Source organism: Nymphaea colorata, chromosome 12 (assembly GCF_008831285.2).
Source record: "Nymphaea colorata isolate Beijing-Zhang1983 chromosome 12, ASM883128v2, whole genome shotgun sequence".
NCBI lineage: Eukaryota > Viridiplantae > Streptophyta > Magnoliopsida > Nymphaeales > Nymphaeaceae > Nymphaea > Nymphaea colorata.
Genome location: NC_045149.1, coordinates 4,568,644 through 4,592,656, shown reverse-complemented (window position 1 = coordinate 4,592,656; position 24,013 = coordinate 4,568,644). Strand labels below are relative to the sequence as shown.

Genomic DNA, 24,013 nt, shown 5'->3' with positions numbered 1-24,013 from the left:
TAAGATACATTAAGGATATAGCCAACCTAAGCATCCAACATACCAATTAAATAAGAAGGGATAGCCTGAACATCCCATTGTATGAACATCTTCGCATAGTTGTCATAAATTTAAACGTTGAATCAAGCAAAGATTAGGGAACTTCAAACAAAATTTGTCACATTGAATTGCACTGAGTTTCATATCGATAGAAATTGCAAGCTTTGGCTTCTTCTCATGTAGGAAATTTGATGAAATCATGCTAGGCTAGTTTAGCTCCCAGCTCATGGATGTTCCACCATGGGATTTGAGTTAGGTGGTAGATTTCCAACCAGCCCTGTCTATATCAAGATATATGAAAAGCCTTTTGGACTCATCTCATCACCATGACAATGGATTTGCTGAGCCACCTCTAGGGGAATCAAGATTTCCATGGACTAAAACGAATCTTCAAGTTGTTATTCTTCTCTAGCATTCCCTATCATCATAGTGTTCTCTACATTGGTTTATTTATCCACTGGTTCCTATACTTGCAGATATTCACAACACTCGTCATCTTTAGGTGACCTTTGGTAGCTTAAGGGAATTGAATTATACCTTAAAAACATTGATTTCTTTATATCTCAAAATTTGCTTTCTAGGCTTTACCTTGACGGGAAAACCTTATCACATCATCTTAGCTTTTCCCTTCTCCATACGATGAAATTCAACTTTTCTGTTCTTTCTAGGAGTGAAGTCAATGGTAAAGAAATAGGAACAACCATTGCTCAATCCTAGAGAGTAGTTGCAAGTTGTTCACATCTAGTTTACTTGTCATTTTATTTGACCCACTAATAATATGAGCTCACAACTTCAGAGAGACCAAAATTCATCTTTTCTTGCTAACCATTGGAGACATCATTCATGATTTTTCGAGAGTTTTTTTTCTTCTTCAATCCTTTAATTTAAATATTTCTTCAAAATACCAAACTTTTTAGAAGTTGTTTTTGTACCAACTAGTTTGCCAATGTATTTTGGTTTCCTCTTATGTGTTTTAGCAACATGCATTTGGTGTGGTCTCTATACTCTGATGTTCCCTAGTTTTTCCTTATATGAAGTATCAAAGTAGTTGATTAGTAGCATCACATTTCCTATAGCATTTAACATTTATCTCATATGCGATTGAAAGTGAGAAGGCTTTTCTTTCCTTTACTTCTAGTTTAACAACCATTACAAGCCGAAACTCCAACGACATCTCGGTCTTTATATGTACAATACCATATTATGAAATTTCTGAGTAAAAACATTAGCTTCAATTAAGGATGCTCCAAATGGCATATGCAATAACTTTGAATACACTTGGAGACCAAAGTTCTATCAGAAGTTTCGATAGCCTTATCCATATTTGAATCTGGTTGGACCATTCAATTTTCAAGGGCATGCTAAGAGCCCAAATTTGCAATCAACAAGTGACCTCCAGATAGGGGCGGAGCCAGGATTTTCTCTGGATTCGGATAGGGCCAAACTGAATTCTAATACAAAAAATACATTATGCAATTAAAAAATATTATTTTTTTCGATGTAAAAAAAATTTCATTGGTTGGGGTGGGGCCATGGCCTAGGCCGGCCCCCCCTTCCCTTCGCCCCTGCCTCCAGAAACCACTACTAGGTGAGGCAATAAGCTTAATATCATCCTCATATGAGGCATGAATGTTAAGCAGGCCTTTCCCCATGGATGTAAACTTTGGACTGCTTGACCATAGCTGTTTCAAAGATGTAAAACCATAGTCGAGTCTCCCTTTTTCCATACCCCTAAGCTAAAGTGGCAATAGCTAAAAAATAGACCTGATATTTTAGTCTTTTTATAGGACTATTTATAAATGAAAAATCATTGCTTATTGTTCAACTTCCGGCATTCCAGCAGCAAGATGTTATCTTCCACCTTCACTCTTTTGTCGTCACTAACATAACCTATGAGTGCATCATCTTTTAATCATACCATCCATGAGTTTCTCCCAAATCACGACTGTTGTTTAGTTTATTTCTTACTTTTACCACAATAATATCACTATTCTCCATCTCGATTGCCACTATCAGTACAACCAGTAACACGATTTTATAATATGTTCCTACTACAAAAAAAATGGATTAGTGATTCAAAACTGTTTTCATCTATGTCTCTCTCTCTCTCTTTAACAAAATATATCATGTGGAAACTTGTATTTCGTGCACAAAAACCTGAGAAAGGGTTTCCACAGCTGGTGATTTCATCCTCCCTCCCATGCCAATTATCCTTTTATGTCCTCTGGCTATTCGCCTTCCTTTGATTGCCTTTACTTCCACTGATGGATGCCTTCATTTCCTTCCTCCAATGCATGCATTAGCTGTCATATTTCCACACGTTGAAGGTCCCGAATTCCAGTGATGTTGTAAACAATAGAGAGGGAGAGAGAGAGACCTTGAAGAGGCATTGATCCTTGTTTAGCATGCTTTAGCTAACTTGGTTTTAGCATGAACCTATGTTGCTTGATGAGGCATTGATCATTGGTCTGATTTTCCTTTCTTGTTTTCTCTTTGTTTGTGTTTTAACTCAATAGTTATATATCATCATTTCAAAAGCGGGATCACCATCATCCTCTTTGCACGTGTGCTTAATTGTGTTTCTTAGAGTGGTTTTTGTTTAGGTGTCATCTTGGGGCAAAAATAAATTTTTTGAAACTCATGTGTGTGTATAACCATGATTTAAGTGTCAAAATACTAAAATTTTCTAACATACAAATCAAACTCTACATTAGAAAGCTCTATTTCGTCATTGATTTTTGAGTTTGAATTGATGATGGTGAGAAAATCTATAGCCATCCGATCAAGCTTTTGTTTAGAGGAAAAAATTGAAAATATGAGTTTAACTATAGGTCTAGAATCTCTCTAGGGTGACAAGTGTATTAACAGTTAATGCTAAATTTGGGTTGGTTAACTGTGAGAAACCTTTCACGAATGGGCCCATTCAAAAGGCTCAATTTTGAAATGTAGATCCCAAAGGTTGAACCAGGTGAGGCTTTGCCTTCAACATTTTTTAGGCTTCCAAATCAATCACTTAATGATGGTTTAGGCAAAAAAAAAGTTAAATGACTTATATTTAAATTATTAACAAATGACTGTACTATCACACTAGTTAAATTGATATGACAAAATGAAAGCAATAACCTCAAGTTATAAGTCCCAATAAGATGGCTCGGTAACAAATAGCCTCTACCATTAGTTATGAACAGTTATGATTGAAGTTAGTTAAACTTTCTTAATTTGTTTAACTGGTTTATCTTGATAGTCAAATAAAAATTCCAGCCATGTCAAACCCAATTGAGTTCATGAAGTCAGCCATATTTTTCAATATGAGCTTAGCGGAGCTCAGTACTAATGAAGTCCAGCCACTGGTTTTATTTTTTTTTCTTGCCTTTCTCAGCTTAACCCCAAATGTTATAAATGGATAGACCTCACATTTAGTTGAAATGGAAGACAATCCCAATGATGTAAGTCCCTACCAGTTGCCGTCCAAAATGGTTTTAATTCATATAAAAAAGCAGACCCTTTTAATTTATATAGAGGAAAAGGCTTCTTTTGTTGCAAGACATGTAGCATTTTCAATTGATTTGAATAATTAAACTTAGTAGTTTGAGTATCTTCTCCTTCAATAAGGACACAATAATGTATATACGAGTTAGGTTCGCTTGATATTGCATAGTATTTTTTCTAAGAAGACTTTACAATAGGAAAAGTTTTCCTCTTTTCCCCTTGCTTGGTTTCTATTTTTTTTTTATAAATGGTAGTTGCATATTGTCATCTTGTTTGTGTATATTGCTATTGTTTTCTTGAGAGTTTTTTTAGCAGTCAACATTTCACATTGTGGTTTTATTTGTTCTTGTGTATTTCTTAAATCATGACTACAAAAGTTTCTTAATGGTGCTGATATTTGTAGTTTTTGGCACTTGAAACTAAGTAGTCTTCTATTGTAGGTGTTGATGTTTTACTTCTTTACCCATCAAGAGAGCTAGAAAAATTGCAAATCACAAAATTTTGACCAGGAAGCTAGGTTCAGATTATTCAGCAAGCCTTGAAAGTATTGTTAGCTGAGGATTTTTCACTTGCATTCATCTAATGGGGAAGTAATTGTTGTTCATACAGAAAGTTAGTGCTGACATTTCTAACTGAAAAAATTGTGTATGCAATTGCTCACATTGCTGGAGTCAACGGAGCTGCTGTTTGAGGGCAAACAACATTGATCTTCGATGTAATGCTTCCAATGGTACATTTTCACTTAAAACTTGAAAGTTGTCATTTTTAGTCAAACTTATAGTATTGGATTCAAAAGATATGCTTTGACTGTCAAAGTTGAAAAAATACTTTAACCCTATGATATCTAACATATGAAAATATCTCTAACATGCATTGAGAAACCTACTTCTCTTCAATAACAATTGCTATTTTTACCAATGGTAATTCCTTTTTCAAAGAAAAAAGCAAATTGGGTAAGGTTCAAAATGTGATTTTCTAGTAATATCAATTGGACTAATATGATCAAAATGGATCTATTATAAAAATAAAACCAGAGCAATGCTGACATAAAATGTGTTTAAAAGTTATGCCTTCAATTGCCCAATCAGCTAGATAGAGTTAGGATAGTAGCTCCAACAAGTTTATGAAAGGCAACAGATTCTCCTTGTTGCCTTCATTTTCAGTCTGTATAATCTTATAAGTTCATGTGTTGCTATTTTTCTGAAGTTAAAACTTTCTCTTCACAAACATTTTTTTTCCAGAGTAATGTTCAATATCTAAATGAAAAGAGCACTATCTATAATAAAATCTCTCTCTCTCTCTCTCTCTCTCTCTCTCTCTCTCCCTCCCTCCTTTGTACCCATGCGTAAAGATCATGCTGGTTATACAATAACTACATCAACCCTTATTTAAAATGTTAATCCACTTTATTCAAAGCATCTCCATGTACACATAAATTTGTTCATAATTGTCATGTACACAAAACCTCAACTTTATCCCACATAACCTCCACTTTATCAAATCTATTAAGAGCAACTATTGTGTATCAAATGAGTCTCAGCATAGCCTATAGAAGATTACATTCAACAACTCAAGGTGTGAAATCCAAGTTATTATATGCTGCTTACTTCCTATTGTTGTGGCATTCCCTTCTTATTGAACTTTCAAGTGCTTCCTTTCGAACATGCCGTGCTTTTGCCTTGAACATTTCATGTCCATTGGTTCATTCACCAAGTGACATTTTTCAACTTGTCGCTTCTATGTGATTTTTGCTATCGTTTCTAGTTATATTTGTTTCACAACTTCATTTTTCTCTTGAAATTTTATGATTTTTTTACCATTTGCCAAATGTTTTTAAATCCACATTTTGGAAGACAGACCAAAAAGTGAAGGGCAGCCATGCGACAAATATGAGGTTGTTGAACAAGATGACAAAACAACAATAACTTCCACTACATAAGCTGATGTTCAAAAAGAGACAATTTTCAAAGGGGTGATTTGCTTTAGAAGATTCTTATGAAAATTTTAGACGAGAAAGAAGAGTTGGAAGGTCTTGTTATACAAAAAACACAGTATTGAAATCATGTGTGGTGCATGGAGAACAAAAAAGAAACCGCCTTGGGAGATGGTTTCATGTGTCTTTGTATTTTCGTCCAATGTTGCTGCTCTCCAAGTAATTTAATTTGATGGTTCCCTTCTTTTTATTTTTCCTTGATTGATATGGAACTCAATAGTTAGTTGTTGCTCCCCAAATAATTAAGTTTGGCAGATCCCTTTCTTCCTTTTTATTTTTTCTTGATTAATATGAAACTCAATAGTTAATGCTGCACATGCTACAATTCTACTCATTAGAACTGAATCAAGTGTCCAATCCAGACATGGAAATAAATGTGTTCTAGGTAAAAATGTTTCCAATAAACTATTCATTGATTGGTGTGCAATACCTCAGTTTGAATGGGCATGCAACTTCCAAGAGAGTCTTTGCTTGCAAGAGGTACAGCTTTAGGATTGAAATCGCTTGCTGGCTTTGGTGGTAAGATTAAGCTTGCATACATAATGCTTATGTTTCTTACTTGGAAAGGGCAAGTTTGTTGTATCAAATTACCTCTTACATTTAAGTGTTTTGTTTAACTAGACAGCCAAAACTTTGAGTGTTTGATTTTTATTTTCACATGTACAGGGGGTGCTTCTTTATGGACCTCCAGGCACAGGAAAAACCTTGTTGGCGAGAGCTATTGCCAGCAATGTAGGTGCTAATTTTCTAAAGGTCAGTTCTTAATCAAGAATAGGTGTTTGCTCAACATGCCAAATTATACTAATATCAAGAAGTTCGTTTATTCACTGCAGGTTATTTCAATTGCAATCATTGACAAATAGATTGCTGAAAATGCATGAATTATCCATGAAATATTTGGGTATGCATGTGATCTTATTAAGTAAAAGAACATATGAATTAGCTATCCTTTTTAAAAATAATGTTTCTTGTTGATGGTTTATTCTGTTATATGTTTGTGAGACCGTCTTTTCCATCAGGAGCTTAGATATTTAATTTGTTTTATTACTAGGGTTACCATCCCTCTCATCTCTTTCACATTTTATGTCCTTTTATTTTGATTGCCATGTACTCGTGTGTTGGTTTATTTGTCTGTCCATTGCACTTGTATTCCTTTCACTCGAGTAAGTTGTTTTTTGCATAGGACTACTCCCTAAAAAATTTTGAAGCTGATGTGCAGGGTGTTGGCCTTCAATAATTCTAATCAATTGGTCAGTCTTGAGAAAATTGCATGTGAGTGTGTGGGTGGGTTCATATATTCTTACTGATGGAAATATGATCAAGTGAACATACAGCAGGGATGAACATGTACACTTGAGACAGGCGGCAGCTAGCAACGAGAGGTGTATAACTATTGGTGGACAAGAGAAGTTGTCATGCATGGTGATAATACCACTATGCAGAATTTTCTAAAAGATCAATGCATCTACCATTGACTATGAGAGACTCTCAAGGTTGGTAATTTAATTAAATTTTCTTAGTTTCAATTTGTCTAGTTTTTTGTGAATTGCACATTTCTTTTTGCCCATGTACATCATCCCGCATTAAATTAGCAATCTGCGTATCTTTCTTTTGTAGGACAGTTGATTTCTCAAAGACCAAGACTTTGCATTTCTCATAGATCAGCATTTTCATGAATGTTGTCAATGGTTTGCTGCCCATCTTTTTGGTTGTTGCCTTAAACTTCAGCATTTATGAGTATGGTTTCTTAAATTGTTATAAACGCAATTACCTGCATCTCAAATTCGATTGCTTATGTTGCTTTGGTAGTTTCAATTTCTCATGTTTATCGTCTTTTGTAATCACGTACATGCTTTTGTATTCTTCCTTGAGTCTAAATTATTAGAAATTAGGCAACCTTGTTTTCTGAATTTTGTCTATAATATCGGTCTAGTATACAATTTTTTATTTTTATTGTCTCCATGTTTTCAGTTGGGCATCTAAAGTTAGATTTCCTCCATCAAAATGGCTTTTCAGGTCCATTTGGTTGTTGTCATGTATTGGAGCATATTGGAGACAATGGACTTCAAGTAGTAGCATCTACTTGTAAAGATATGTAGGAATTGCGAGTGTTTTCGTCTGACCTTTAAGGTGTGGCTCATGCAGCTGTAATTGAAGAATGTTTAGTTCCAGTCATCAGATGAAATATGTTATGTGTTGAGCGCATGGAAATGCTATCCATTGCCCTTGTTAATGAAGTGATGAAGGAATGCAGTGTGTGTTGAAAGGCTGCAAGAATTTGAAGTTGGAGATCAGAGACTACCATTTGGTAATAGAGCTCTTTTAGCAGAAGTGGAGAAGTACGAGACAATGCAATCCTTTGGATGTTTTCATGCAATGTTACTTACCACAAATTGTTGATTTCCCCTAGACAAGACTTTGCATTTCTTATAAATCAGCAATTCATAAATGCTGTCAATGTGGGTGAGTGTGCACAGTAGTGCATGTTGGTCCATGCATTGCATCAATCAATTGTAAACAATTCAATTTTTCGATATTAAAATGTTTTTGGTAGATAAATTAATGGTGTTCTTTATATATATATATAAGGTATAGAAAAACCATAGCTAAAAAGAAATTGTGCCAATTTGTTTGTAGGCACAAAGCTAATAGGCACAGTTTTAAACAATTGGGAAAGGTTTTTAGCGATGGTTTTTTATGTTTTTAGTGAATGTTTTTGTTGTCGCTAAAAACATATTTTCCTATTGTATGTGGGACACTCTCGAGGCTCCATCACATCCCAAATGGGTCACCAGTGAGTGGTCCACTATGAGGTGTCCTCAAAAACCCTAGCAATGAGTCTCTCTCTTCCCTTTCCTATACCCTAGCAAGTTGCAATAAAGTTGAAGCAAATGAGTGCATGATTTTCTTGCAATGAGCACAACACAATTATTCCTCCATTGCAATTGTGCTATGCACGTATGCACTGTCACTCATTTTTTCCACAAATTTGTAGGACATAAATAAGGAAAGTCCCTTTCTCTTTGTTGAAATATTTCTTTATCTATAATTCCAAACAAGAACCTCTTTTTAAACATTTTGCCCAAGAGGATATGAATTTCTCTACCGTACTTGTCAGGCAGAGATTAATTAAGCCACTTAACCAAAGTTAATAACCTATAGTACATATATATGTTAATGCTGCAAACCCTTCTTGTTTGAGACTATGTTTAAGCTAGGGGCATGATGTTAATTTGAGACACTTGAACCTAAAACCATCTATGTTTTCGTTCTTCTCTATTTAATTTCTCAATCATTGGACTGTGTTTTTGGTTAAGGATATATAAAATGAAATATATGTAAATACATGGAAACAAGTGAGATATTTCTTTGCAAAATTGTGCTCAATTTCATATGTGGCAATTCCACCAAGATCTCTTCATTAGTTGTTCCGGCAACAGTAAAAAACCATGAATTTGTTGCAAATTCATTGAACATTGCGTGCACAATCACAATGTTCCGTTAATCTTTCCAATTTTTTAGTACATTCATAGACAGTAACAAACTTTTCATATTGCCAAACGGCTCCTATTATTCTTATTGTTTTCTATCAATCCCAATTATATGTGATCATCAATTCTTGCCTAATTTATGTTGTGAATTTGAGATTATGGGAAAAACCTGCCCTTAACATGAAGCTAGTTAATTTTTAAAGGTGAAACATAGACTGATCCTTTGTAGAAAATTAAATATCTCAAGGCTGACAGATTCAAGGGGCTCGATTCTTTGAGGCCCTTACTGGCCGTTGACCTGATGTTGTGCTTAATTAATTCACAAGATACCTCCCCATGACTTTATTATCTTCTTAAATCTTGTGATTTTTTTTTTAACCCTTCTTCATGGGAACATTCCAAAAGGATTCCCTCCCTTATTCCTTGACTTTGTGGAGTCAACATGACAAGGGCTAAGAGAGAGAGAGAGAGAGAGAGAGAGAGAGTGCGAGAGATAAAGAGAGAGAAGGTAGCCACCGAGGGAGGTAAGACCGGATTAATATATATAATCCGTCAGATCACATTTCAGAAAACACCTACCATCTCCGCCGTCCAACTTGAAAGCAACGGCTCAGATGAAACGGGAGCGAACCTCGATAATGGACTCCGTGCGCAAGAAAAGATGGCAGATATCGGTTTTTATATTCGTTTTTTTCACTTTGCTTACGAACGTTAAGGATGGAATACGCACGTACTCCAGTTGGTAACTTAGCATAGTCGAGTTGCAAGATCCACACCGTCAAGGATGAAGATGGACGGTGGGGATGAATCGCCCAAGGGCAATTCCATGAGGCAGCTTCGCATGAGCAATAGCGGCGAACTCTGATCACCGTGCGCACGAACATCTTAAGGAAAGGACATTGATTCCATAGGCGACGCGCTCATGTACGTGAACTCGATGATCATCTACATGTTTTATAAGTCCATAAGATTGGACGGTGCTGATTTTCAGAGCACAGCCCGCACCTATCTGAACCGTCAAAGGGCAAAATCCGACGGTCCTCCCTGGTGCAGCACAGAAGTTTCTTCATCATCTTGCTCATGCTATGCATGTAAGAACCCTAAAACAAGGACAGAAAGGCAGAAGGCGGACACATTCTGGGTGCATATAAATACAATACAAGGGAGATGTAATGAAGCCGTGGGTATTTTTCTGTGTCTGTCTTTGTATGTGAGAGAGGTTTAGAGAGAGGGTAGAGAGGTTGCTGTAAAACAAAAGGAAGCTGGTCTTCCGTTTGGAGAAAGTAGTCATTTGAGGCGACGCAAGGATTAGCTTACCAAAATGGGGAGATGGCTGTTCAAGAATTTAGGTGGAAGAGAGAAAGCTGCCGGAGAGTAGTCTAGTTTCTCTTTTTCCGGCAAAGCAGTCAGATCAAGGTGGTCGGAATTTAATTCTTGATTTTGCTTTTTCCCTGGCTTTATTAACAAAACTGGGGGGGTCATTCTGGAGGCCTCAGAGATCATGCCGATTCCTCAGGAGGGGCCATTGCTGGAGCATCTTCGCGGGCACGAGAGACGTGATCAGAGGGATGGCGAGAGCGAAATCTCCTCGCCTTCTTGCTCGATGGAGGGTAAGGTGCATGTTGCTGTGGGGAGCGATCTGAGGGAGAATGTCAAGAATTTGATGTGGACTCTGAGAACGTTCAAACTGTGCAAGATCGTCATCCTTCACGTTCACCAACCCAATCACCTCATTCCTGCTCCGTGTAAGCCTTCCGTCTCCCAACCAAAAAGGCTTGTGATCTTTCATTTTTGGCTTCTCTTTACTTCTGCTGGAATATGATCAAATATATATTCTCGCGGCGAAGATATATATTTCAATTTGCATTCTTGATTGCTACCACCTTGTCGATTTCTTGCTCTTCCCTCTTTGTTTTCCTAAAACGTATCAATTTATCGGCAATTGGGGGTCTGGCAGACTGCGCATATACCCAAATCGAATCATGTTAAACGATGCATTTCTGCATGAACTTTTAATTTTACAGCTTTTAGTTGTATTTTTTAACGTTTGTTCAATTAAATGCTATTGTTGTTATTGCTGAGACGGTTATCTTGTTGGTTGTTGTTATTATTGCTACCATTGTTGATCATTTATTTTTCTTGTTGCTTTTGTGACTATTTTGTATTTTTTTTTAACCTGGGAGCTTCTATACTAATTGAAGTACATATAGTGTCTTGGTTAACCCCTACCACTACCAGAGATCATCATCTTCCTCTTTCTTGTTATGTTGGTAACGGCGGCGTTGGTGGTATATATATATATATATATAAATGATGATGGAGATGCAATGGCATTCATCAGTTTTTGATTAATGATCAAGTCGATCATACAACATATAGTAGACTAAATGATCTGCCGCCATACTTTGATTAATGACCACCTAATTGATTTTGCTGAGTAATTTAACATCATCCCGGACATCAGCTAGCCTTAAATATCATTCCTCACACCTTGCTCATGAAAATAATAGACCTTGCATCATGGCCTAGTTATTGATGTTTAACAAAAGATTGCTGTTACAGAGTGGGTGGATAGTTTCATTAATACATATAACTTTTGCCAGTATAATTAGCCAGCTAGTTCAACAAATCAGCTTCATTTTCCAATTTGGTGATGCAGGCTGAAGATTTATGCGCAGATTAAGAAAGGCTAGCTGTTTAAACTCTAAAAACTCAAATACAATTGAGCTTGTACTCAAATTTAAATAAAATAAATTTGGGAAGTTGTTAATTTGGCTATAAATTTATAATTGTCTACATTTTATGTTAAGCTCCAAAAGTTTACCATTTTGCAGGCTTTAGCATGAGACCCATTGACATTTTATTTTAATGAAATTAAAGTATCTTTTAAATGAGATCAAATGAGAAGTGGAATCCCTTTCAAATTGAATTGGGAAAATGTCGTCTAATTAACGCAATTTTCCTTAAATAATTCAACTATTTATTTCTAAGTTAATGAAAATGAACGCCTTTAAATGAAAAAGACGGCAACATATTATTGATGTATATGTAGCAGTGTTCTTTTTCCTGATCAATTTCTTCCTTTTTTTTTCATCCTTTGACGATGAAGGGAGAAATAACCCACATTCTTGAAAGTAGTAGATTTTTCAACCCCACCAAATGATATACTCATCCGTACTCTCAGGGGACTATTCATTTCACTCTTCTTTCTTGCTAGGATTAATTAAGCTCTACACATCAAGAGGAATGTCTTCTTCTTCTATTCAATCTCTTATCCTAAGATTGCAGGGGTTTGAAAAAACTCGTGCTTAATTTCAGGGATTAATTAAACTCTCTCTCTCTCTCTCTCTCTCTCTCTCTCTCTCTTATATATATATATGTCACGCGATATATGAATGAGCTGCATGAGTCATGTTGTCTAAGATAAAACTATGGCAACTTGTCGATTTTAGGGGCGAAATCAATCAATCAATCAACATTCAGATTTTTTTTAAAAAAAAGTTGTGATTAATCTTTATGTCAAATTTAAATTTAAAAAAAAGTAAATTTTCTGGTATATTAAAAATAAAATGATATTATGCTATTGCATACTGAATGTAAAAATAACACCTTTGAATACCACGTTTTCACAAAATCTAACATAGTATTGAAATTAAACGTGTCATATTTATTTTGTCTTAAATTTTTGTTACACTTTTTTTGTATTCAAATGTTAAACGGTATATTTATTAGTGTTATGCCAAAAGTTTGTCAAAACTATGTAAATGTCATAAGATCTATTCCTGCTAAGTTTTTTATTTGATGAGATCTCAAAAATCAAAGTCCTACTTTATCTTGCTTACAAAGGCAATTTTTATTTTGATAACGATAAACTAAAAAATGCAACATTTCTTTGTTTCAACTTTTAAAATCAATTGGAATTAACATATGGAGTTGATATGCGTTTCCAAGGTCAGTAATAGCGTTTTGTACTTCTATCGAATCTGAGAAAATGGTTTCTGTAAAAGAATACTTTCCGTTAGATCTTCTTATGCATTACTAACAATATTAAGTTTGTATAAAAAATGTTTCAATTAATTGGTCGTTAGGGTCGATTGATTAAAATGATACATGATGCTTATAGAAAAGAAAAGTGGGCATACATGGATATAACATTGTCATACGTCAGGCTTCGTAATTGAGGCAAAACATGAAAGACGAGTGCAGCTTGATAGAATATTATAGCATACTACTTTTGAAAAGGTCTTCTGCAAGTGGGTGTGCCGTGTTTATAAATCCTAATGTTTGGTTGAAAATTTAGGTTTCAGATTTGAAAATCACATCCACCATTTGTTGCATCTAAAAACTCTTACAATTAGATTTTAGTATTTACGGATTAAAGTTACTTACAGGTTTATAAAGAAAAAAGGTGGTTCTACCACCAATCAGCTTATGCTAAATTCAAATGTTAGGTTATCATGTATTCGACAATTAAAAAAAAAAAAACAAGAGGAAGAATTCAGGAATTTGGGATAACAAGAGAAAAATAAATAATTAGCTTATATACTCTGATTATTGGAAGACCATTTTTTAAAAAAAAAAAACGAGGTGGAAATGACTAAAATACTCTCATTAAATTGATAAAAGGAAACTTTTAAAATGAATAAAAAAGAATTGTACAGAAGTAGAAATGTTTTAAATGACCACTCCATTATAAAAAAAATTCAACGAAAATGACCAAAATATTGTCATTAAAATGATAAAAAGAAACTTTTAAAATGAATAAAAAAATTGTAAAGGAGTAAAAATGTTTTAAATGACCACTCCATTATAAAAAAAAATTCAAAAATGCTCCCACCTTCATTCGGTACATATTTGTTAACTGCATACCTTTGTGAAGGCAACTAAATCTGATGATCTCCTTTCATTTCGATGGCGACTCGCTCATGATAAAAAGTTTTTTTTTTTTTTTTTTAATTTTATAAGTGAAAAGGTTGTTTTAAGGATCAAAATGTTCCTAACATGTCGCCAGCGACAAATCCCATTCTTGTGATTTTTACCCATAGAGGGAGTGAATACATGACTATCTAATCAACGAGGAAGCGGCGCGTATTAAGGTAAATACGCAGGGAAAATGAATGAAAGAAAAGGCCTTTCAACAGAAGAAGTGAAAAAAAAAACAAAAAGGAACCTCCTTGTAAATATGAAAGGGCAAAAGTGGAAGAGTGGAAAAATTGCTTTTTGAAGAAGGACGAAAGCGCGTTAACACAGAAGCAAATGCCCTCATACGAAACCAAAATTTCCCCCCTGCCAGCTACCTTTCAATGTAATAGTTGCTGTTTATTTTTGCCTTCAACTGCTGCTCGCTATAATGGATGGGTGGCTTTTATGCAGTTGGAGGAGGGAAGATGCACTCAAGCAAAGTGAACTCCACGGGATTAAACGCATACAGGCAACGTGAATGGGAGGAAGTGAAGAAGACCATAAATGGATACATGAGACTCTGCAAATTGGAGAATGCAAGTTCTCTCTCTCTCTCTCTCCCCCTTCATACTCATGCTTGAATACCAAGGAAGGGGCCGTGGCCCCACCTAAGATTTTGAAAGACTGGTTAGAATTTTTACAAATTTTAATTTAAACCATGTAAATTTTTTTGAAAAATATGGTTAGAACCACCATTTCAAGAAAAAATTCTTATCCGCTCCTGACAAAGGCATATCGATTGCAAAACACATATATCTTGATTCCTTACGAATTTTAACGAATCAGTTATACAAACACTAGAAAATCTGCCATAATTTTTAGAAAAAAATTATGATTTTTGTTACTGTTTTCATTGCCAAACAACTTCAATGAGTAAATGAATGTTCACAATCGTGCACGATTTCATGTTTACAGGTGGAAGCAGAGCCTCTGATCTTGAGATCAGAAGATGAGATTCAGAATGTAATAGTGGAGGCAATTGTTCAGCATGGGATAGAGAAGCTTGTCATAGGTGCGGCAGCGGACAGAAGATATCCAAGGTAACAACGTCACCCCCCTTCCCCTCCAAATCTTGACCACGTGACCTATTTTTCGCCTTACACAGTATGACTGTCATTCTGGTTACCATCTACTAACCGAGTTAAAAATTTTGGTTGGAGATGAGCCTGGGCAGTATTCAAGTTCGGGCATAGATAGAAAAAAGGATACCGGGCTCACCCAATCAATTACTGAGCCAGTCCATTGATCGGGCCGGGCTGGGCTGGGTGGACCCAATAATTTTTTTATTTTTATATATAATTATAATATTTATTACAATTAAATATATATATAAAAAATTCTTTAAAAAAACTTGAAAATATAAAGTAACAAAAAAATTACTTTTTTTTTGGAAAAAAATCGGCACTCCTGCCCTTTTTGGAAAAGGACAACAAAGCCCTTCCTTTTATGAAAAAAAAAACAATAAAGCCCCTCGTTTGGCGGGTCCACATTCCGTTGAATGGCCGGTCGCAGGCGTTGAAGTCGTTCTCGTTTTAAGCATGAAAGCCTTAACAAAACTCCGATCAAGAAAAATAATTTAGAATATTCGATTGGTAGCTGCCACACAATCTCATAAATTTATTTATTTTTATATTAATAATTTAATATATTTAGATGTTTATATATAAAAGTGCCCTTAAAGAGATTGGATTAGTGTCCTCTTCAATTAAATATGGGCATCAACCAGATAAGGAGTCGGGTTAGGGTGGGACCGACACTTGAAACTCAGGCATGGGTTCAGGCTCACCCCAATACTTAAAACCCAGCTCGAATCCTATTAACCAAGCCTGATTCAACTAATCAGGTGACAGCTTCTCCCATCTATCCAAATAATGAGTGATCAGGTTTAGGTCGATATCTACACTAGAGAAAGAGGCTAGGAAATACCATCATATATATATATGTATATATATATGTAATTAAAAATTTTTAGATTTACATATAAATTTTTAAAGTTTTTAAAATTTGAGGAAAAACTAAGACTCCTGCCGTCTAAAAGCTGGTGGACCACAGCCAATCACCGCACTAACCCGGACCCAATTAACCAATTAGGGCCCATATGCCGAGTACGGGTCAGACACCCGGCTCAGTGTCCACCGAAACTTGGTGTAGGGTTTATGCCTTATGGAGGTGAAGCCCTTCAATTCATTATGTCTGGACGACTAAATTTGTGAAAGCCCACAAGAGATTATCCGGAGAAAATCTACAGGATATGAAGCCTCTGACACGCTACCTAGCCAGTTGGGTAGGTCAAACACTCGATAAGAAATTAAGTACCCTGATCAGCTTTTGCTGGATGTCTTTTTGGGGGCGTTTGGATGATATTGAAGGCAAAACCTAGTTTTTGCCTTCAAAACAAGGTTTCTAGAGTGTTTGAGTCCCATCAAAACTAGGTTCTCCTCAAATCCAGTTTTGATCGAGTCAATGAAAAACCTGACCTCCCCCTCAAATTATTGATAAAAGATCAGGTTTTGAGTAGTATACGTGTTACCCAAACAAACCAACTAACCTTTCATTCTTTCAAAACTCATTCAAAAATTGGTTTTTATAAAACCAAGTTTTCACAAAACTGAGTTAGATGAGATTGTCATCCAAGCACTCCCTTTTAAGTTAACAATTTAATGAAAGATTTACGTACGTGCTATATCTTCCACAACCGATCTTAGGTTCATCTTAAACCGCTCATCACGCTTATTTGCCTCAATGGTAAAAAGCATTACATTAATAAAATGCTTAAATTTTGGATAAATGAGGTGAGGCTTACAAAATATTTCATCACTAATTCATTATGACCTTTGGGAATTTCTTTTCATCCATTTATGCGTATAGTAAATTATACTATAAAGAAGCATGTCAAATTCCTCAATTAGAGATGAACATGCATTCTGTAACCATATATCATCGCCTTCTCTTTGTATAATGCATATTATGTACCACTACGTGCCCTCAAAGAGGGAGCTTTTTGCCCAGAGTCCAATAAAGAGCTTGATATTTCTGAAACCTCCCGTAAAATTTTTAAGGTTAATTTGACCATTTTTTTCTCAGGTAGAAGGTAACTAGTTATGTTACCTTATTTATAGTATCTTATGCATAGAAGAAATAAATATTGATGTCAAGTTGGTCGTGAGAGTAGTAAAATAACTTGGCAACTATAGAAAAAGCGGATCGAGATAAACGTAAGTTTCTTGTTATCGCTGACAAGATCCGGCGTGCATTCTCAGGAACAAAAGAAAAAATACACTTTTTGACTTCTCTTTCACGATCAAATTAACATTCTTGCAACAAAAAAGTCAAGCTGACGTTATGTGATGGTAACAAGCCAGTTTGGCCTAAATTATGTGGATGATGACAACAGGCTGCAGAGAGGTATGAATGTGCCAACCTCCAAGAAGGCCCTTTACGTCAATCTCCGCGCTCCCTCCTCCTGCAAGATATGGTTCGTCTGCAAGGGAAGGCTCGTCTCCACCGCCCGCGACTCCCTCGCCGATCATCACTGTAGCCACGCCGGCGGCAGCCGCGACGAATCCCTCGACTCCTCGCCAGAGGCGGCCTTCGTGGCTTCCTCCAACAGATTGCCTGCTACCTACTTGCCCATGGCCGGGGACCAGCAGTACTTCTCTCAGGCGCACCCCAACTCCCCAAGCTCCATCTGGTTCTCTCCTCAGCGGCCCCACCACCGGTTGGACCTGTCCCGAAGCAGTTCAGGTAGCTCCTTGGAGACGGTTCGGTCGTTGAACGACGAAATTGTCCAAGAAATCATTCAGCAGCAGGAGCCGGCCATTGCAGATGACGGCCAAGCCGTTGATCAATTTGCCTCTGCCCAGACTGCAGATATTGATGCCTCTGATGATGTAAGCTTCTCGCAGCTACCCCCATTCTCAATCATTAAACTATTCTCTCTCTCTCTCTCTCTCCCTCCCTCCCTCTTATTTTCTTATCAGATTGTGCATGAAAGGCCTCTGATTACGTAAGGTTCTCGAAGCCACCCCCATTCTCAATTATTTAATTTCTCTCTCTCTCTCTCTCTCTCTCTCTCTCTCTCTCTATTCAGGCCTCTCACAGCACACCGTATCAAGTGGTTGGTTGGAGGTCTGAAGGATTTCACCTCTCATATACATGGTTTCTAAATTTCTCTTTGTGAGTTTGGACGAGAAACCTTCTGACCTCTCACTTATACTGCTGGATGAAATGCATTAGGTGGTCTATTTAATGACGCCCACCCAATACATTATATCAGGCGATGATTATTGAATGGAAGGCTGGATGGTCGAAGGATTTCACCTTTTATATATATATGTGTGTGTGTTTTCAAAATGAGATCTAATGTCCAAGTCTTTTTCGATTCTAAGACTGAATATGGTTGTGAAAAAAAATAAAATTAAGAAAAAGACTAGGAAAACAGAGGTTGCACAACGGGAGTAGCTCAGCTCATTTACCATGTATTCGTACATACGGATGAGGACACATACCTGAGATACAGATGTGCATTAATTAGTTTTGATTTAGAACTAAAGACATCTTATTACAAATGTTTACATGCAAGGACCTCTGATTTCTGAGCAGAGTTGTGTATGTTTTTATATGCATATATACAACCACTCTGCTTCCTTAGAGATGTGCATATAGTCGTGCATATAATCCTAAAATTAACAAATTTGTAAACTTGTATCAAAGCTTTGAGAATTTCCTGTTGCAGGAAGAGTTTAAAGAGATGGAAGAATTGTTTGATCGATTTAAGAGAGCAATGGAAGAGACACAGAATTCAAAGAAGAGGGCCATACTTAAAGTAAGATGCTAACATGATATTAGTATGCATTTGCCATATCAGTTTATTCTTGTTGATATGATTATGTCAATTCCCATATTCTATTCCTTCTACCAGGAAAGGCTGACCAAAGCTTATCTGGAAAGAGAGCAGGAGAAGAGGAGAGAAGCAGAAAACTTGTTGCTTGCGAAAAGGCTCCTGCTTGAAAAGCATATAAAGAAGGAGCAAGGTATGAAGATGGAACTTCGAAATATGTCGTCACAGAAGTCTTTGCTCGAGGCATTAAATCAAGAGCTTTTTGAGCGGCTGGAGAGGTTGCACCAACAAAATGATGATGATGAGAGAAAGCCTGAGGAGATGTCCTTTGGAGAAACTTCTGTAGAACCGCAGTGGTTGAGTGAGTTTACACATTCAGCATTGGTCGAAGCAACCGGTAACTTTGATCCTGCACTAAAAATAAGAGAAGGGCGATTTGGAACAGTGTACAAAGGCCGAATTGGACATGCCACTATTGCCATTAAGATGCTAAAAGAAGAAGACGGCCTTCGATTGAATGGGGGGGAAGAGTTTAAAGAACAGGTGAAGCCTCTTCCCCTCTCATTAGTGGTGTTTCTGCTCTTTTATATCCTTCAGTTGCTAGAAAGAATTATCAGAAATGGGAGTAGGTCGGAAGAGGACCTAGCGCACGATAGCTAGCTGTGGTTCTTCTTTTGCTTCAAATCAATTAGTGGTATACCAACAATGTCTTGTATAACACATTCTCTTTCTTTTCCCCTTTTTCTCAGGTAAAAATTCTCAGCGGACTGAAGCATCCTCACCTTCTCACCTTGATCGGCATGTCCTCTGAGCCCCGGGCTCTCGCCTATGAGTACCACTCAAAGGGTAGTCTAGAGGATCGATTGCAATGTAAGAGAGGATCGCTACCTCTCACATGGCAAACCCGAACACGTATCATAGCTGAGATTTGCTCGGCCCTCCTCTTCCTCCATTCTGCAGGATTCGTCCATGGCGACTTGAAACCCACAAATATTTTTCTCGATGCCAACTTCCTTGCGAAAGTTGGCAATGTTGGCATTTATCGACTATTCAACAATGAAAACCCAGTGGGGATCAGTACCTTTGCTGACGGATCAGGGAATGAGGAGAACTTTGCATATGTAGACCCTGAACTTGTTGCAACAGGGAAAGCATTGCCTGAATCTGATGCCTATTCCTTTGGCATGATCATCTTACGGTTGCTCACCGGGAAACCCGTTTCCTGGATAGCAGCTGAAATCCAAAAAATGCAATCTGCTATGGAATTGTTAGCATCGATCGATCCGGCTGCCGGCGATTGGCCGTTCATTAAGGCCATACAGCTTGCCAAACTAGGATTTGACTGCTGCAAAGTGAACGGCCAAGGACGGCCAGATTTACGGTCTGAAGTTTGGAGCGTCTTGGAGCCAATGAGAGCCTCACTATTTCCATTGCCTGTGGGGCAAACACTTGGTGAAGCTAAGCAGCCTCCCACATATTTCATTTGCCCAATTTTCAGGGTCGGTATCATCTCATTCGATTCTTCAATTAGTTGAATTTTATGATTCAATATTAACTACAATATTTGCATTTGAAACATTTGATGAAAAAGAACAGTACATTTCAATGCACGTTTTTTTAGTACATATTTCAGAACATTATGTTTTTGTTTTAGGGGACCTGGAATAGTTATATATTTGTCCTAACATTTGACTCTTAGAACTATGAATAATGTCCATAACTACAATATTATGGTTTGTTTATGATATTTTTCAACCTATATGTTTAAGAAACAGGTGTGCTAACAAATACACTATTCTTCTTATCGAACTTCTTAGTGTCTTAATTTGTTCTAAATATTTTCTAATCTCTAGATGGACAATAAAGTTTATGAGTTAATGCATAAACCATTTTCAGGCCTCTCGCCGACCATCTTTTTGGTTCTTTCATTTCCTAATCTTTTTAGCAATATGGCAACTGAGAAACTTGATCTAAGCCCTTGGTTAATTTCCTCCTTACTTCTTCGGCAATTTATTCTTTACTGTGTTGATCTATGATTACAGTAAATATTCTATATCACATTTTATACCGACAAATCCTGCAGGCATGTACCCTATGGTACTTCATCCCTACATTTTCATGTACTCTAGGACAGTACATGTTGCTAACTCAATGAACACATGCTGCAAAACAGGAAATTATGAGAGACCCACAAGTGGCAGCAGATGGTTACACCTATGAAGGCGATGCAATACGCGGATGGATAGAGGGTGGGCATGTGACATCTCCGATGACCAATTTGAAGCTTAGCCATCTTAACCTGACTCCAAATAGCACGCTTCGGTTTGCAATCCAAGAATGGCTTGAACAGTGTTAACAGTTTGTTGGTGTCTTACCGGTACTTTTGCTTTGAGTAAATTGAAAAAGGAGAAAAAAGGAAAGAACGAAAAAGAAAGGCCTGGCATCCCTGAAGACTATTATTGTGTACTTGGAGTTGACACTTGCAACAAGAACCAGGCCAACCACCGTTGGTAGTGAAGAAAGTAGAATAACTTAAGTACCATTGTGGGCTTTATAGTACTTCAGTCATGGAGACATGAATGTATGCTTTAATCCTACAGATATAATTATAGGTACATGTCTAAATAATAGTTTTATGCTTTTTGTAGTGTTAAATCACGTATATATATATATATATATATATATATATATATATATATATATATATATATATATATATATATATATGTTAAGATGCTGTATATAAATAGAACTACAAGTTAAAGCCATTCCTTTTTGCTTGTTTGTTCTAAACAGTCTCCTTCATTTTGGTGCAAGCTCTTGGCCATTCCTTAATTATGCAAGTGGTAATTGAGCATACAGGTTTAAATTTGATATGTCAATAGGTATGTAGTATTTCTCATTTGGGAAGAATTTATCATTGCCAGTTCTCTTAATAACTAATGGTTCAAACTCCTGGCAGCATTGCATGCTTAATAGGAACGAGCATAAACAATGAAAACAATAAGAAGAAAGAGCCACGGTTTAACGCGGTTTGGGAAATATTCCCTACGTCCGTGGTCTTTCTCTCCATCACACATAACAATGGTGGAGAGTTCCACTAAAAAATGAATCAAGTTATAGCTAAAGATGGAAGGAGATTTTCTGTCCTTATTTTCAGGTATTCATGATTACATTTATCCGAATAGATTCCTTTGTGCACAACTAGGATCAACTTCCCTTGTAGCACCCTTTATCATTATCGGTTCACCAACTTGCTTGCCTATCTCATGCGTTATTGTTGCCTTCAATGATACCGCATTAGCTGATGAATCCTGAGATGATTTCTCGAGCAAATTCTCTTTCCTTGCTAGCAGAGGTGGTGTGATTGTCTCCTTGATTAACATCTCCCCTCAAACTCAACAATCAAGGAAGGACCTTGAGTTTGGACCTTCCAAGATGAAATGATAATTCAGGTAACGCCTTAGTGAATGAATCAACAAGTTGGTCAGAGGCAGGGAGGTGTCTAACAATAAATTGTTTTGCCACTTCGTCTTTAATGAAATGCACATCATTTCAATGTACTTACTCTTTCATGAAGAATAGGGTTTGCAGCCATAAAGGTGGCACTAGCATTGTCACACCAAATAAAGGATGGTCATGATTACATGACATGAAGATCATGAAGAAAGTATGGGAGCCACAAAGCCACTTCTCCAATATTCGCCACAATCCTGTAAATCAGCTTCAATTGACCAGCAAGCAATGATGCTTTGCTTCTTGAAGCTCCAGGAAATAAGATTGAGATTAAGGTAGACAGCATATCCACTAGTGGATTCTCGATCACCAGGGCACCTTGCCCAGTTTGCATTTGAGTATGCATGAAGTTGAAAGCTGCTACTAGTGGAAAAAATAATCTGAAGTTAACGGTGGCCGTAACATAATGTAAATTCCTTTTAACCATGCTCCAATGGTCAAGAGAAGGGGTTTGCATAAATTAGCAAATAGCAAATGAAAGATCTAGCTGAGTTATAGTTAGATACTGTAAGGCTTCCACAGTCTGCCTATACAATGCCACATCTTGAAATGGATCCCATCTTTGACTAAAGTGGTGGTGGCAGACATTAGCATGGCAATATGTTTGGCTCCCATCATATTGGTGCATTTCAAGACATCACATGCATATTTCTGTTGAAACATAAGAAGAGACTGTCAGTAAGTGCCACAATAAGCTGATTAATATGTTGATCTGAACTTTCTGTAATAAAAATATCATTTGACATATGCCACATTGTATATAAAAAGATTACCATGAGAGAAAACAAATAAAGTATATTTAGTTAACGAGGCAGTAAATCTTTTCTGTGTTCGGATACTGTTCAAGCATTGACACCAAGCCCTAGGTGCCTATTTTAAACCATGCAAGTCTTTCTTTTCATGGTACACATGAATCAATTTAGCTAGGTCCCCAAAACTAGGTGGCTGAATCATACATATCAGTTCAGCCAATTCAACATGCAAAAAGGCATTGTTCACATCTAATTGTCTGGTATTTCATAAGAGATAGCTACAACAAGAATAGTCCGAATAGTAGTAGAATTGATAATAGGTCTAAAAGTGTCAAAATAATCAATGCCCTCCATCTGATTGTACCCTTTGGTTATGAGTGTAGCCTTGTACCTTTTTATACTTCTATCTACTTTCTATTTAACTATAAACACCCATTTGAAATTAATCACATGAGATGCTTGATGAGTAGTTACGAGAGTTTACTAGTTATTTTTATGTAGTGCTTCAATCTCTTATAGCTTAACACCAATTAGGGTAACGAGCCACATGATAAAAGGCATGTAGTTCAAAAACATTGTGAGTTTTAGCAACAAATGTAGTGGGAAGAAAATATTTGGATGCAAGATATACTTCGGGTATCCGAGTTCTGTCTTGTGTCCGGGTGACCATGTGGTGAGACCTGAAAGGAGGTAAACTATGACTATTGGGTTCAATCGAAGGGGTTTCATTATAATCTAATGAGAAGAAGTCTACTATACACTTTGATCGTCCTTGTCCCTAGGTTCATGGTTTTCAGCAATGGGCATCTGGTCAATCACAAAAGGTACGTGAATGGATTTGAACCATGGTGATTGTCTAGCATTACAAAGCTTACTAAGGTCAGACAAAGAAAACTCGTCTCCTCAAAGACTACATGACGAGTGATAAGGA

At 36.7% G+C, this 24,013-nt stretch overlaps 1 protein-coding gene across 1 annotated transcript; it reads left to right on the top strand.

The window, feature by feature from the left end:
• Positions 1-10,513: 10,513 nt before the first annotated feature.
• Positions 10,514-21,413, top strand: LOC116265843 (U-box domain-containing protein 33-like). Its single transcript, XM_031646794.2, has 8 exons — positions 10,514-10,757; positions 14,386-14,510; positions 14,890-15,014; positions 17,369-17,864; positions 18,710-18,799; positions 18,896-19,357; positions 19,564-20,313; positions 20,988-21,413. Exons 1-8 carry the CDS (start codon positions 10,514-10,516, stop codon positions 21,168-21,170), a joined length of 2,475 nt encoding a protein of 824 aa, XP_031502654.1. The 3' UTR covers positions 21,171-21,413.
• The last annotated feature ends 2,600 nt before the right edge of the window (positions 21,414-24,013 follow it).

Coding starts and splice junctions, on each gene's coding strand:
- LOC116265843 (XM_031646794.2), top strand. CDS start 10,514: ATGCCGATTCCTCAGGAGGGGCCATTGCTGGAGCATCTTCGCGGGCAC. Junction 19,358..19,563: donor GGGAAGAGTTTAAAGAACAG/GTGAAGCCTCTT, acceptor CCTTTTTCTCAG/GTAAAAATTCTCAGCGGACT. Junction 20,314..20,987: donor TCATTTGCCCAATTTTCAGG/GTCGGTATCATC, acceptor GCTGCAAAACAG/GAAATTATGAGAGACCCACA.